At 43.7% G+C, this 15,569-nt stretch overlaps 1 protein-coding gene across 3 annotated transcripts in view; it reads right to left on the reverse strand.

Annotated features, from left to right (window-relative positions):
• 1700025G04Rik (RIKEN cDNA 1700025G04 gene) overlaps positions 1-15,569 on the reverse strand; it is a 206,598-nt gene that overhangs the window by 86,733 nt on the left and 104,296 nt on the right. For all 3 annotated transcript variants that reach the window (NM_197990.3, XM_030242805.1, XM_011248069.3), the window contains exon 3: positions 9,170-9,264. In NM_197990.3, the coding sequence (NP_932107.1) occupies positions 9,170-9,264 (95 nt within the window). The remainder of the gene's footprint in view (positions 1-9,169; positions 9,265-15,569) is intronic.

The following is a 15,569-nucleotide window of genomic DNA, read 5'->3' on the forward strand; positions in this document are numbered from 1 at the left end:
CTACCTGTACAAAGCCAATTACCTGATAAAATCTATGACTGGCATCAGTGTAACCAACTACAAGAACCCACACCATGTAGAAAAGTCCCATGTAGTCACTTGTCCTCCTGGTGAGGTCACAGCCTCTGTGAACTGCAGTCCTGTGTGCAAACCACCTTGATCGTCTAGCCTAGCACAGCCCATGCCCTAAGCAGATACCCTTGAGATCTCAGCAGGATCTGGGGTCAAGCAATCTGCAGAAGCTTCAGCCAAGAAGGAAGGCACCACACAGTGTAGAGGCCTGTCATTGGACATAATCACAGCTCATCAGACCAACACTGATGGCAAAGCCTAGAAGAATCAACTGTACCTCTCTGAAGCAACTAGAATTTTATCTTGGGAATAGGCTGTGCACATAAAATACCATATGTACTTTAAGTAGTGGCTAGGCTGTAGCCATCAAACATGCTTACTGAAAGTTAACTTTGGACAGCTTGGAAGGACTCCAAAAATGTACATTTTACTTACTGTTTTTTGGGTACTTATCAATAGGTGGGGGGAGGGGCAGGAGAGTCTTGCAAAATGTTTGTCTTTATTTTTAGCCCAGAAACAAGGGTAGGGCTTACAACATGATTGAATACACTGGGAGTGACTTTACCACTGAACGCCAAATAATTTTTATTTTCTAAAGCAACAGCCGAAATATAAGCTTGCCTATGATAAGATTTAGAATATTATTAGCTGGATTTATTTTTATATTCCATGTCAAGTTCTATCCAAGATAGCAAGAGGGAATTCAGCACTAATGATTCCAAGTAAAAGCCCATCATCTTCTAGTTAGCAATATGCACTGAAGAGTCATTAAAATTTCCCACTGCTTGGTAGCTTACTCCTTCTCATCACTGAGTAATATTCCATTGTACGGATGTGCCATCCTTTGTCCCCTCATCCACCAAAGACATCTTGGTTTCTTCTAGCTTCAGGTGATTATGAGTAGAACTCTGACCAGGTATCACGTGGCTTCTGTATGGGTTTCAATCGACTCGGGAAAGGGCCTAAAAGCATCATTGCTAAACATACGGCGAGACTATATTTAGCCTTGTATGTTCTATTTTTTGCTTGGGAATGTTACATTTCTATGCATATGAGGTATAAAAACACAATGGGTCTCACGGGACTTGTAAGTGATTTTTCTTATTTTTATTCACTTCTATCTTTTGCCAAGTGTGTTTTAAAGTAACTCAAGCAAGTAGTATATTTATGAACAAGGAGAAGTTAATTTTGGAGGCACAGTTAAACAACATGAACACGTGGCACTGTCTACATCTTGGCTCACCCTCTCCCTGGCCAACAGGGATTGTTGTGGGGGTTAAGAAACCTCTGTGGAATACTAGCAAGAGCACACTTTCCCCTTCCTAACTACAGCTGCTGTCTCCTGTTGTCCCTTGTATGTTTTGCATGCCAAAGACTTCAGAGTATGGAGACCCAGAGTCATGGCAGTCTTGAGTGTCTCTGTTCTAACAGTGGGCTTTCTGCTTTGTTTCTGGACCAATCCCCTCTTCACATACTCGTTCTTTCTCCAGAGTCCAATCTCACTTCTGATCCGAGTTCCCTTAAACATAAAAATCCATCAAGGAAGTGTTTATCTGGGCTTAACCAAACCCCTAAATCGCCAGGCTATGGGAAGTGTGTAAGGAACCACCCATTCAGGCGCAAACCAGAAGACCAAGATGGCTCACTGAGTTCGGGAAGAGATGGTTGTCACTCTCAATTGTTGTATTTTTACAAAGAAGGAAGAAATCTGGCATCAACTATCATACAGAACACTGAGTAAATAAATTCAATTAGCCCCAGCACACATGGGAAGCAGGCAGTTGGAGCAGCATTTTCATATGTCTATTATGATACTGACAGGCTAAGCAATACGCCCTCCCGCTTCTGAGGGAGAAGGATGAATATTTTATGCCTTGTTCATTTACTCTTCCCAACCCCTCCCTCCATCCCCGCCTCTCTCTCTCTGTTCTCTTCACAGTTTCAGAATTACCAAGAACCCTTTGAAGATAAGAGCCGTGAGGCTGGTGAGTCCTTCATCTCCACAAAGTCTAGATATTATCTTCTCACAGTGAAGGAGAGATGCTGACTAGAGCCCAGCTTGTGGAAACATGAGGCTTCTTTGGATACTCACTTCCATGACATAAATTATTAAACTGGGGTGAAGCCACCTCATGAGTTTGTCAACAGAGGAGTGAAATTTATACACTCTGGTTTTATTTTTAGCTTGACATGGGTTATAAAAGAGAAATCTGAACAGCCTGTGGAAACAGCACACCACTAAACTATGGCTCTAAGCACTCTGATGACATTGGTCATCTCAGCTGTCACTCATTTCCCTGACTCCACTGTTGTAACGGAACCACTTGCAAACAAAATGTCCATGTGTGAGTGAGATCAAACAATATCCTAAATGACCTAAACAGAATTTCTCCTTCAAGATGGCTTCTGCCTAGTTTTACTTAAACATCGGGGTCACAGTTGGAAAAAGAGAGAAGAAATCAAAACCAGGCATTGCTGTGTCTATTCTATCATGTCGGGGGCTATTCCAGAGGCTGTCCATGCTGGGCAGATGGAGACCAAGAGCAGACTCGTCTAAGACCATTCAAGGAAAGCATCTTCAAAAGCCACAAGGCTGGGAACAGAAGCCATCCCCACCCTCCATCTTTAACTTAGACCAGTAGGGTCTGCCCTATTCAGTCTATAGATGCAAATGCTGTATTAAAGCACATAAAGTTACTACAGGACACCAGGAACTAATGTGCCACCCAAGGAAAAAAGATAAAAGCTAAAATGTCAAACCAGATGATACGTCAACTGGTCACAGAGACTTCCCAATGTGTCACTGATGATCCCTGTCCCCTTCTCCAAGACTGGCTCAACATTTCCTTCTGCTCAAAATCTTTCCAGTCACCAGCTGATGACAAGCTGGCCTTGTGAAAGGCCCTGCTACAACACTGGCCCACAATGACTCTCCTAGGATCCCAAGTGAAGGCCCACCATTCTATGCTAGGACCCCACCCCCACCCCATCTTCCTGAGGCCTTACTAAGAGACTCCCCTTACTTCTACTTGCACTGTGCACGTCGGTGTCCCCTTGGGTTTCCAGAGAGTCACCACTTGTCCTTGTTGTTCCTGCCGTTCCTTCAGTGTGCCTAATGTGCCCAACTGACCATCAGAACTGAGTTCGCTGAGAGAAGGATCTATTCAAGAGACAGAAGACAGTTCTGGGAGTAAACACTTGGCTCACCCTCGCCTTGTTAGTGCTATGCATTCAGTATGGGAAAGAGAAAGTGGAACCTGAAATACAACTTCAGTCATTTTCTTCTGTGCTTTCCTGTCACGATGGCCTTGCAGTTGTTTCAGAAACCATTTTTGAGGAGTCCGGGGTGTGGCACCTGCCTTGCACTCGTGGGGCTCTGGACCCAATGCCTAGCAACCATATTCCCAGCCATGTTTGAATGGTTGGTTTCTGTGTAGAGTCTGTGTAACGATGTGCATAGCTAACCCTTTGCTTCCTACATGTTCACCAAGGTAACAGGGTTTTCTTCCAGGGTCGTGGACAAAGTGATTAATTAGCACCTACTTTTTCCTCTGCCACGAAATAACAGTAACAGCAACAGATCCAGGTGACTGTTTAATTTAATTAGGCGTGGCAGGGATGGCTGGAACTCTGTGCTGGACTGTACGGTACAGAACACCTGTGAGTCCTGTTTTCATCCCATAACATGCTGTTCCCAAATCGGGAGCCAGGCTTCTGCTAATCACAGGGACACTCAGAAGGCTGAGTCAACAGCTCCCTCCCCCTCAGAGATTAAGCTACTTTTGTTCTACTTGAAAACAAATTAGCACAGTGCCAGAATAGTCTGTGGGACCTTGAATGTGCCCCGCTCAAGTGACACAAAAGTGCCGGCATCTGGGGAAAGGAAGACGTCCAAGATTGATAAAGAGGCACAGCACCTTTCCCGCTATCCCTCTTATGCACAGCCAACGGGGGTGGGGGGAGAAGGAAGCCACCAAAGCCCTCCCCTCACCTACTCTGCCCTTCTCTAGCTGATGATCATCCAGAAGATCTTCAGGCTGATGTCAAACTACATTATGCGGGTTATCTCCCCTCTGTAGAACTTAAGCGCCGTATGTATTTGGGCCAAGTCTAACGCTGAAGCGATAACCACATGCTAGGGAAGTATTTAGTCTGCTGTTGGTTTATATGTGGCATCTCCTCCATGGGTTCCTGTGTTTGGTCACTTGATTGTTCTGGAAGGCTGTGGAACACTCAGATGGAGTAGTATTGAAAGAGGTAGGTTGCTGGAGGGCAGGCCCTAAGGCTTGACAGCCTGCTCCACTTCCTGTCTGATCTCTGCTTCCTGCTGCATCAATTATCAGGGATACACGTGTCATCCCGGGACTGCCCAGGGCCTTCCTCTTCAGAATGGGCATTATCCCCAGGAATGGTGACCAAAATGACCCCTCTCTCCCTCAAGCTGCTTCTTCTTGTGTATGTGGTCACATCAAGACAGGTCACTAATTGTCCTTGTGTAAATAAAGGACCAAGCGTGTCCTCTTTTGCTTTGTTGTGGGAACTTTTCAGTGTCTAAAGGTCCCTAAGCCAGGAAGTGAGTCCCTCCAAGTTCAGACACTCCCATTCCCAATGACTCGCCCAAGTCAAAGGCATCCTTCAACTCTAAGGACAAGACAGAAATCAAAAGTTAGTGCTGTGCATCATTTGAGAGAAAAGAAAATCTCCTCATTTATACAAAGGCATCTTGAAAGGGTGAATCAAGATCAGTGCAACACTTGTCAATCTTGGGAGCTCATGCTCCAACCGAGCACAAGAAGCAGACCGGAGTGGCGCGACTGAACAGCTCTCGCGGGAGGACGGCCTCTACATGGTGAGTGTTAATTAAGGAAAACAAGACAGTGTTTTATTAAACAGTGAGGAGGACTCCCGACACTAGCAGAGGCAAAAGGTTGCATTCTGCCAAGTCTAAAGTAATATATGCTTAAATTATTTGCAATGAGAACTGTGAACTCCCATGGAATGAAACTGAACAGTTCTCAAGGTCCGTCTGGCTGATTTATATACCCCCCCGCCCCCGGCCCCTGGAATCTATCTACCAAAGACAAGAAGAAAACGCCACCATCTTGCTTATGACTGTGAAGTAGTCAAAACCAGAAAACTGCTATAACATTTCCTTTGAATACATGAATTTTCAACCAAAGTTCTAAATGCTAAAAATAATAATAAAAATCTCCCTTGAACATATTATCAGTTCTTTCTCATATGTTCCTAAGTAATGAAATTGGATTCACAAAATTAAAATAATAATGGCCAATAATGGCATAGTCTTCCCCAGAACTGTGCTACTATCTTACGTAATTTGTACAAATTCTCCCTAAAGTGAGTTCCAGGATCATGTCCATTTTGCAAATCAGTTAGCTGAACTTGGTGTGCCACTAGTTTGGAGCACATCTGTATCTATGAATCTTCCCCCATGCACAGATATTTATGGGAAAACACAGAGCACTGCTGTTTCAGGTTCATTTTAAAGAATCCTACACAGCATCACAATACATCACAATGCATATATCACAATACATATATCAACACGGAGATTGGCATGGTTTTCTCCAAAACAGTTCCAATTCCTTTTTTAATTGCTACCTAGCATGATGTAACTACTGTTCTCCTGCTGACAGGAAGAAAGGTCTGCCTTCAACTTTCTATAAACAGCACTATTAATGAATGTCTCACGCAAGCTTCCTCCTTCATGCAGGCAGCTGCCCATTGTACACAGATGTAGAAGTGCTGGGTCATAGCCATGCATGTTTAAATTGCCAGAGATATTAACCACTACACTGCCCTCTGAGAGAGGTGTTTACCGCTGGTACATCAACATATATTTTCCTACCATCAGGTCAAAGTCTGATATTATCAAATTTTAAGTTTTTGCCAATCCAAATGGATGAAACATGGGATCACATTTTAATTTGCATGTCCCTAATTTCAATAAGTAGTATTAGATGACACCACCTAAACTGGCAATTAAGGTCATTGAGTGATTGTAGGGACATATAAAATGTATATGTACACTAAACATATTATTTTACTTTAAGATACCAAGATGTATATTTCTTTTCTCATCTATTATCACAAGGAAATGGCTTTTCCTTTTCATGAGGGATACCGACCATGTCCTCAATGCACAGCTGAGATTCCTGTTTGATTTCTTAAGGGAAGTTAGAAAGTAATGGCCTCGTAAAAGAATCTGAATGTAGAATTCAATTAAACAGCAAGCTTTTAATAACCCGCCTTCATCAAGACTTTTCAAAGCATTCCATTTAAATTTCACTGTAACAGCTCTCTCCATGCTGGTGTTTCACTGGCTTGCATATTATTTAACTAAATTACATAATTACAATGACATTCAACCAGCACAAACCGGTTTGAGAACCAGCACACCTCTGGCTCTGGGAAACGGGAAAAATCAGATGAACAAAAGCTCAAGTGTGTTTAGGGGGCAGCCCACCAGAGCCCCAGTGAAGCATGCCTTGCGGGGCAGTGTCCTTCAGGCACACAAAGAAAATGCATCTCTAAGTATGCACAGTCTAGAGCATGGGGAACAGCCTTTTGTATGCCTGTGAGGGTCTGTGCTCTACTGTGAACCACTGGGTCTATTCGTTTCTTTTTTTAAAGAGATCACCCTTTCCTTGTATATTTAGAGGTACTCTTTATGTATCTCAGATATGAGTCCTTTCACTGTGTTCTGATCACAAGTGTTTTCTCCAAAGCTCCTAACCACCTCCATCTTGCGGCTATTCAGTTTTTCAAAAAGAATTTGACTCTGATATCTGAAAAGAAAGCTCTCCCTTTACAGTTCTTGTTAATCTAAGTCGCCATGAAGAAAGTCTCCCTTTGCCAAGACCTGACATAGCTTTCCCTATATTTTCTTCTAATTCTCTAATTCTGAACTCCAGAAGCTTAAGGCCCAACTTTTAAAGCTAGAAAAGGAGAATCTGGAATCCAGGTTGCCACTTGTGTCTGAATAGCTTTTTGATGGTTAAAAAAGAAAAGCAAATCAATCTACTACTTCACCTTGCTTAAGGAGGTAAGAGTAAGAACCAACGTAGAATATGCAGATGTAAAGCAATGACAGAAATCAGGATAAATGTCTGCTGTGGATTCTTCTGTGATGGCCACAGACGAATCATCAGCCATGGAAACTGACGGAAAGGCTTAAGTGACGGGAGATCACAAGCTTTATGGAGTGACTGCTGGGCAGAGTGTCCTGCGAGACTGGACACTGACCAACACACACACCATACTAACAGATCACCGAGAATCACTTCGAACTTTGGAAAGCATCCTGCTCATTCCAGAATCAAAGACATCTAACTCCTGTTCCCACGAGAATGCTTGTGCACTGGAAAACCGCCATTGGCAGCACAAATCCCAATCATTTGGCCAAATGTAGGCGCGGGGTTGCCGTACGTGTCACACGAATCAGCCAGAATGACCCGAAGCCTCTCTCTTCAAGTGTGTTTGGCTTGCACAGGATACTAGTGTTAACTCTGAGCATAGAGCGAACAGGAATGCGTTTGCAAGGATGCGAAGGGGGGTGGGGTGGGGCAGATTGTGCTGGTCTCAGCAGGATGAGCAGCGAGGACAACCTCAGTCTCCAGCTTCCTCAGGTTTCCAAGGGACAAGCACGTGGAGCAGAGGTACAAAAGCGGGGAGCCAAGGCCAGGCTGTCCCAGGCCAGCTTCCAGCATCAGTGCCGAGATCTAGTCATTGAACCCACACTGCATCGAGCAAGGAAAACTCTGCTCTCTAGTATCGAGTATTTCACCTACCCAGATCTTTGCTTTGCCTGTTGATGATAAACACAGCAACTACAAACCTTCATGTGAGAAGCCTGGAAAAACTAACTTTTACTTTTTGGTCATCGTCCTTTTCCCATGCATTTAAGAACTGCTGTTAGAAATTTAAATGCCATTTATGAAGTATGTCATTATCTAGACTCTTCTCAATACCCTTGTCCCCCAGTCTGTGTCCTGGGGATGGAGCCTGTGGACCTGTCTGTCCCAGGCAACTCCCCCCCCCTCCCCACCCAATGCTGAGAAGTCCTTTATTTTCAATACTTAAAATATAAAATATTCCCTTGCTGACATTTTACTATTTAGGGCCGTTGGTCACATGTTTAGAAGAGAAGGAAGGAAGCAAAACTGATCGCCTCTAACATCCACTAGAATCCTGATGGAAAATGGCAGGCATGAGGAGGGGCTAATACTGTGTCGACCCCTGTGCTACAGTAGAGGTCATTAAGGAATGAAACATGTATTAGAAAAAATGTCAGTGGAGCAAAAATACTTATTGATACACAGAATCCTAAAAAAAAAAATCCTAAAAAGTACATGCACTCAATCACATAAGTAAATAATCTAAACATAAGATATATGCAAAATATGAACAAAACCCATCATGCACCAGGGCAACCGAATAAATATACACTCTTAATTATTTTAACCTCTGAGAAATCAATTAATATAACTGCCTAGATATTTGATTGAGGCGGGCTGCTGGGAAGAATGTGCACAGTGAATGATGCCAGAGCAAGGAGCTCCCCAGCCTCCATCATCGCACTTAGCGCATGAACTCAAATGTGTGGTACCTTCGACACCATGAACGTGAAGAATGGGCTCTTTGGATGCGGACCTATTCTAGAATTCTGTGGTTTTCCTTTGAAAGGCAACTTCCTCATTACAGGTTTCAAATAAAGAAACTCTACTATTCATCCTGATGTGGATCTGTGTTAGGAGGCGAGGGGTTAGGTCTACCTCCAGCCCATCTCAATCCGACATCAGGGGTTTCAACTTCACGTCTAGAAACATTAACAATTTTGCTGTTTTCCCTGGAGCGTTTCTTATCAGGATTGAAAGGGGACCTATTCTGAGACAAACAGGATACAGGGTAACGGTGCAGCTTCCAGGCAAGCTAAGAATAGCTACAGCGTTTTCAAGAAATCTTGAGCCAGGGTGTGAGCCTCAAATCAATGTGTGATGAAGGCTTTCTTTTTCTTTTTCTTTTTTTTAACAATAGCCACCGCAAGTCACTGTTAAAGGAGAACTTCAGCTCTTACCAGGTTTTCTTGGTTTCTGGCTGCTATTTTCTGCTCCTCTTCTGCCCCATTTTTCATGTATTTGACCTCTTCCACGGGTTTGATCCTATACTCATCTGAATGACAAACAAAAAGAAGGAATTTTTACTCCAGTGACAGAGAAGTGTCAGCAAAGCACAAGCCCTACATTAGACTCTTTCCCATGCAGCTTTTACACGTGGCTTATCTGGAACAGTCTGGAAGAAGCCAGCATGGACAGCTTGGGTCCCTGGCAGTAGGTGCTCTGCCTTGCCTGTTGGAGGGCTGGCTGAGTAGTCCAACTCGGAGACACCCTGTGTGACCACTGACGTTATACACGCAGCAGACACTGAAGATGCAGGCGCTTCCATGCATCTGAAAGTCACTGGAATCCGGGCATACTGGGAGACACTACACACCAGCCTAAGAGGATGAGAACATCTTCCTTTATCCCTAGGAAACTACATGTGCAGAGTGCCTGCAGCAGCATACTTCAGCTGGACGGTCACACATTCATTTTTCCCCGTTTTGAAAAGTATAGAACTGTTTATGACTATAGAGTTGTACCAACAAATAAGACCAATTGGAAATGGAACTTTTTCATTTCAGGGCTCTTTTCATTAAACCTGCACATCTATACTTTTGTGTCTATAAAGTTACAAGCACAGAGCTAAACTATCAATTAGTTCTAAGCAGGTTTGGAAAGGTCCCATGGTGGATAGTTCAGAGGGATGTAGAGGGAACCTAGACTTGAGAAGAGAACACAAATCTCAGTCAGACCCTTCATGGGACAAAAGTCAGGAAAGCTGGCAGCCAAAGAAAGTCCTTCTCTAGGACAGAGCTTTGGCGATGACAAGGATGACATTTTCACCAGGTTCCTGTCAACAGGAAACGACTTGGGTACATCGAGTTTAAAAACAAGTGTGATTTTTGACTCATCTTTGGTCCAACTTGCAGGGGGAGAAACATCACAGAAATTATGGACTTAGAAAACTTCATCAGCAAATTGCCTCGAAAATGGTATGGAAGCACTTCGAAGAAAGACAGCTGCTCATCACTAAGTTTGATTTTATGCTAAGAAGCTGTAACATATTTTCTTAAGGCCTATGAGTACAGTGAGTATATTCCTTAAAAATGTCCCATACTAATATTCATAATTTGCAGTTTTCCAATGTAGTTGTAGTTTCTCCACCCTACTTCTATTATTAATTATTATTATCATTAGTATTATTTTACTTATTCACGTTATATCCTGCTCACTGTATCCCTCCTGGCCACCCCCTCCCACAATCCTTCTCCTCATACCTCCCTCTTCTTCTCCTCTGAGTGGGTGGGGACTCCCTGAGTATTCCCCCACTCTGACACTTCAAGTCTCTCTGAGGCTAGGAGCATCCTCTCCCAATGAGGCCAGACAAGGCAGCCTAGCTAGAAGAACATATCCCATGGACAGGCAACAGCTTTTGGGACAACCGCCATTCCAGTTGTTCAAGACCCACATGAAGGCCAAGCTGCACATCTGCTACATATGTGTGGGAAGGCCTAGGTCTAGCCTCTGCTTACTCTTTGGTTGGTGGCTCAGTCTCTGAGAGCCCCAAGGGCCCAGGTTAGTTGACTCTCTTAGTCATCCTTCCACCCTTCCTCTTAACGCAGTATTTCTGAAATCTAGCTATAGTTACATCCCCTTTTGCTTGTCAAATGTTTCTCTTGGCCTCATGAAGCTAAGGAGATTTGCATGTAGGTGTAGAAAAGACCCAATGTTCGTGACCAAGCCATTTGCATTGTTTTTTTTTCCACTTGGTAAATCAAGGTAGATATTGAATCTATTAACTTTTTCTTTATTTCTATTGTATGTTTGTGCATGAGTGTGGTATGTACATGTGTTCTGGATTCATGTGGTAGCCAGAGGTCAATGTCTGGGGTCTTCCTGCATCACTTTTTAAAACAGGGTCTCTTGCAGAAACTGGACTTTATGATTCAGTTAACCTGCCTGACTGGCAAGTCCCAGGGATAACCCCATCTCTGACTCGCCAGTAGTGGGATTTCAGGGGTGCACCCTTTCACCCAGCTTTTTACATCGGTGCTGGGGATTTGAACTCAGGTCCTCATGTCTGAGCCACAAGCAGTTTACCAACTGAGCCATCTCCCGTGACCCATTTCAACTTGCTTCTAAAGAAATCTGAGAAACTTGTATACAATTACAGTAATGAGCCCTTCAGGAATCCTAAGTCTAAAATGATCAAGTTCAGAGATAGATTTGAATTGACAAATACAAAGTAAAAGTATTTCACAGCCTGTTATGATGGCTCATGTGTTTTATCCCAACATGGAAGACTGAGGTGGGGAGATCTTGATGCTGAGGCCAGCTTATGCTACATGGTGAGTTTGAAGTCAGTTTGGGCTACCCAGCAAATGCTATCTCAAAATTAAGAACAAACAAGAGAATCTCATCCTCTGATTTGCTATTCAGATGAAAAAAGGAAGTTAGTAATACCAACACGTTTAATTAAGGATTGTTTACTCATGAATTGCAAAACACTGCTAATTAAAAAAGAACAGACATAATTATGTTCCCAGTATAATCATGCAGAGATCAAAATAAAGGTAAAAACATAAAAATTAAAAAAAAAAAAAGGCATCGCAACTTTGGTTTGAGGCACTAACGGTTATAAGTCACAGCACAATGACATAATTGCTAGGGTTTAATTGAACGAATGCATGCTTAGTTGAGCCTTCAATTATTAGATATAACAGCTATCACAATCTGGTAGACCCTGTTCTCCTCAGGGCCCCAAACCTCATGCAACAGGGCAGGGAAGATCACACACCAGTAGAGAACCCAGCAGAGACTTCTGGAAGACCAGGCAGCTCTCTGCACACTACACAACACAGGTGTTCCCCAGAAGGGGTCACCCTTCTTCCCTTGCCCACGGCCCTCTTCCATCTGGCCCACCACAGCCCAGTCTGAGCAGATGCTGAGCAGCACAGGAAACATTCACTTTCTTTCCTCAACCCCTGCAGGATCACAACGGAAACGAATAGACCAGCTAGTAATATATTTCTCCAAGGAAATAGAAAAGCCCCCGGTGCCATGACTTCCACAGTAACATTACTGCAAACATGCGCTTTCTTCCTTTCTTTTCATCAACTCAGAATCCTGACCAACGTAGACAGCAGGTAGGTTTTATGGTTTCCTTTGCAGCCTGGCTGGCTGTCCAGGGCACTGTTGGGACAATACAATGCGCCTAACAACTAAGGAGAAAACAAACATCTAGGACTATAAGCTTGGCTTATTGTCACTACTTACAAAACATACTATGCAAAATCCATCCTGGGGTTACACAAGAAATCAGCAAAAAGCCACAATTAAAAAAAAATAACCCAAATACTTAATAAAATAAACTAAAATAAAGGGCCCGTCAGATTTCTGAAGGCTGGTGCCTGAAATGAAGATGTGCATCTGAAGACAGCCCTCAATGAAGATGTGACCCACAGGAAAGGCTCTCTTCTTCCGGCCTCAGGGTGAGGTGGATCCAGCATTTTGGGTTATGGTGGCAAGACACTCACTATTGAAATCTAGATTTCCTTTTGTCAAAGGCCCAGGAGAGTTCATTTTTTTACCTCACTCCCCTTTTATCAAAGCCTGCATTGTGTGGTGAGGGGGACAGCCACCACTACAAGCCAAGCCAGTGTCCTGATAGCAGCAAGGTGTGGCCCCTTGATGAGCAGAGGCCGGACTGTCTTTCCCCCTCACATCTGTTCCCTTTCTTCTTGTCAGGTGGCTTATTAAAATGCAAGGCAGGAACACAGGCCGGCTGTTCAGCCCCTGTAAACATGTTCAGGCTTCCAGTCAAAACAGATCTGTGGTGGGATTTTTAGCATCTTATTCAAGGTAACAGCATAGAGAATTAGGGATTGTTTGGTCGCAGCCATTGACGAAAAAGAGAAGAAAAAAAGGCTGTCAAAGCTGATTCAGATTTTCACTCTTGTGGAAAACAACTGTAAGAGCCCTTCTTAGCTGAAGGAGCCTTCCTGGAAAGCTTCCGAATTCCCTCCTCTTCTATCTGCAATGCTTGTGAAAATTCTGGCTTCTAATAATCCTGAAATTAGAACAGCACTTATCTCCCTCTAATTGATTAAAATCAGGGTGAGGTTTTGTTTGTTTGTTTGTTTGCTCGCTTCCTTTGTTTGGAGACATTTAATTTGTTACTGCTTGGTGTATATGGGTGTTTTGTCTGCATGCATGTCTGCATTACACTAATGCAATGAGTGACCTTTGAGGCAGAAGACAGTGTCCAATCTCCTGGGACTGGAGTTCCAGAGAGCGGTTAGCCACCATGGTGCTAGAAATGGTACTTGGATCTTCTCAAAGAGCAGTCATCACTTTGAACTGCTGAGCCATCTCTCCAGTCCCAAAGACAGGGACTACTACTATTAAGGAGCCTGTTGCAGACCCATCTGTAAACCTGGGAGACAGCAGAGAGCACCTGAAGGATAGCACTTGGTGTTATGCCTAAGCTGCAGGTTCCCAGATTACCGAGGGAGCTGGTTCCCATGGAAACATCTAAGGGTCTTTACTATAAGCTCTCAAGCAAGACCCAGAGCAGCAGGTCAGAGTGGGAGCCTCTAAGGGTGCAGGGTGCTTGCTGTGGTTACAGCAAACTTGGGGAATTTCCATACAGATCAGCCAATTAATATTTCAAAAACTCATGTCTGATGTAAACTGCAGGATCTGAACACAAGGGCAGAACCACCTGACGCACAGGATGATCAGGTTATCTGTTCTCTGCAGGATGTCTCAGGTTATCTCCATGTACCTTGATCCTGCTATTGTAGCCTGGGTGTTGCTAAGGTGGGTTGTCATAGGGTGTTTGCTCAGGTGGACTTTGTGATTTTCTTCCTTGGATTGGAGTTTAGCCCCTGGTCTCCCACAAAATAGGGTTTTGTTTTGTTTTGTTTTTCAAAAACAGAGTTGGTTCAGCTTTTCACTCAGAAGGGTCAGTCCAGAGCTGAAGAGGTGGAGCAGAACCACAAGCATGGACTGCCCTAGTTAAAGATCCCGGTCCTCAGGGGGTTCACAGCTGCCTTTAACTGTACTTCCGGTGGACCTGATGACTTTCTCTGGTTCTGTAGGCATTCACACACATCACATGGCATGCATATACACATATAAACAGAATAAAAATTTTTTAAAAATCTTTAAAAGGGGGGGAGGGGTTGATGCTCCCTTATTCCATTAATGACCATCAACCATTTGAAAGTGTAAATTTGAAAACACAAAGATATGCGCGGGAGTCAAACTACTAAACTTTCTAGCAAGAACTAAAAGTAAACAACAGTGACACACACACACTCACACAGAAATACACACATATAAATATACACAAACTCACGAGTACACACCTATACAATCTTACACACACACTCAAATACTCCCACTCACACATATACACTCAAATATACACTCAAACACAATTACACATTCTGAAAGATACACATACACCCTCACACGCACGCACACACACACACACACACACACACACACACACACTTGAATGGTTTGCACTTGAAAGCTTATGTTTTTGCAGAAAATACAGAAGAGATGGTTTTCTTTTCGGCTTCCTTCCTAAATGTCCCTTTATCTTAAAGAGAGCTGAGCCAGATCCCAAAGAGTATAGAAACTCTCATCGTGCGTCTTGGGAGGAGACAGTCTTGTGATGTTGGGGGAGAGATGAGGCATTTCCTCCTATCCCGGGAAGAAGGCTAGAGCTGAGCCAATAGTATTAGCAGGCAAAAGGAGGTCTGATGCTAAACCTTCTCCTCTTCAAACACCTCCCTGAGCTCTGCAGGCCTCCAGCGTGCAGGCCTCCAGTGTGCCAGCAGATCAAGGTTCGCTTTTAATCATTCCTCATTTGGGAAACTCCTATCAAATATACTTTAGGTGCTGGGTTCTGTGATAAACTATGTAGGGGAATAGGGGACAGGGGTGTAGATGGTGCCAGGGAGAATAGCTGGGGGGGGGGGAGAGCCCCTACTCTGAGAATTGCTTGGGCATATCCCTCAGCACATAGAGCCTGAGAGCATCTCACTGCCAAGGTTCACCAGATGGACTCTAAATTTGGAACGGCGTTACGTATGGAGCACACTCCACTGGAGAACACAAACTGCCGTCAAGTGCCTGAGCCAGGCAGTCCTTAACCTTAACTTCCTAACTGCCCTTGCATAAAGTGATCTCATCGGCTCTGCTGTGACAGCCATTGCTGAATAGTTTCTAGGATAGTTACACACACCCTGCTCCTAATGTTTCAAAGAGCTCTAATATAAGGTTTTTGCACATTCATAGGCATTTCTGTTCTTTTCAGGGTTTAGATCAAATCCTGATAAATAAAAAACATTTAAGGGTCAA

This window comes from Mus musculus, chromosome 1, assembly GCF_000001635.26.
Source record: "Mus musculus strain C57BL/6J chromosome 1, GRCm38.p6 C57BL/6J".
In the NCBI taxonomy this organism is placed as follows: domain Eukaryota; kingdom Metazoa; phylum Chordata; class Mammalia; order Rodentia; family Muridae; genus Mus; species Mus musculus.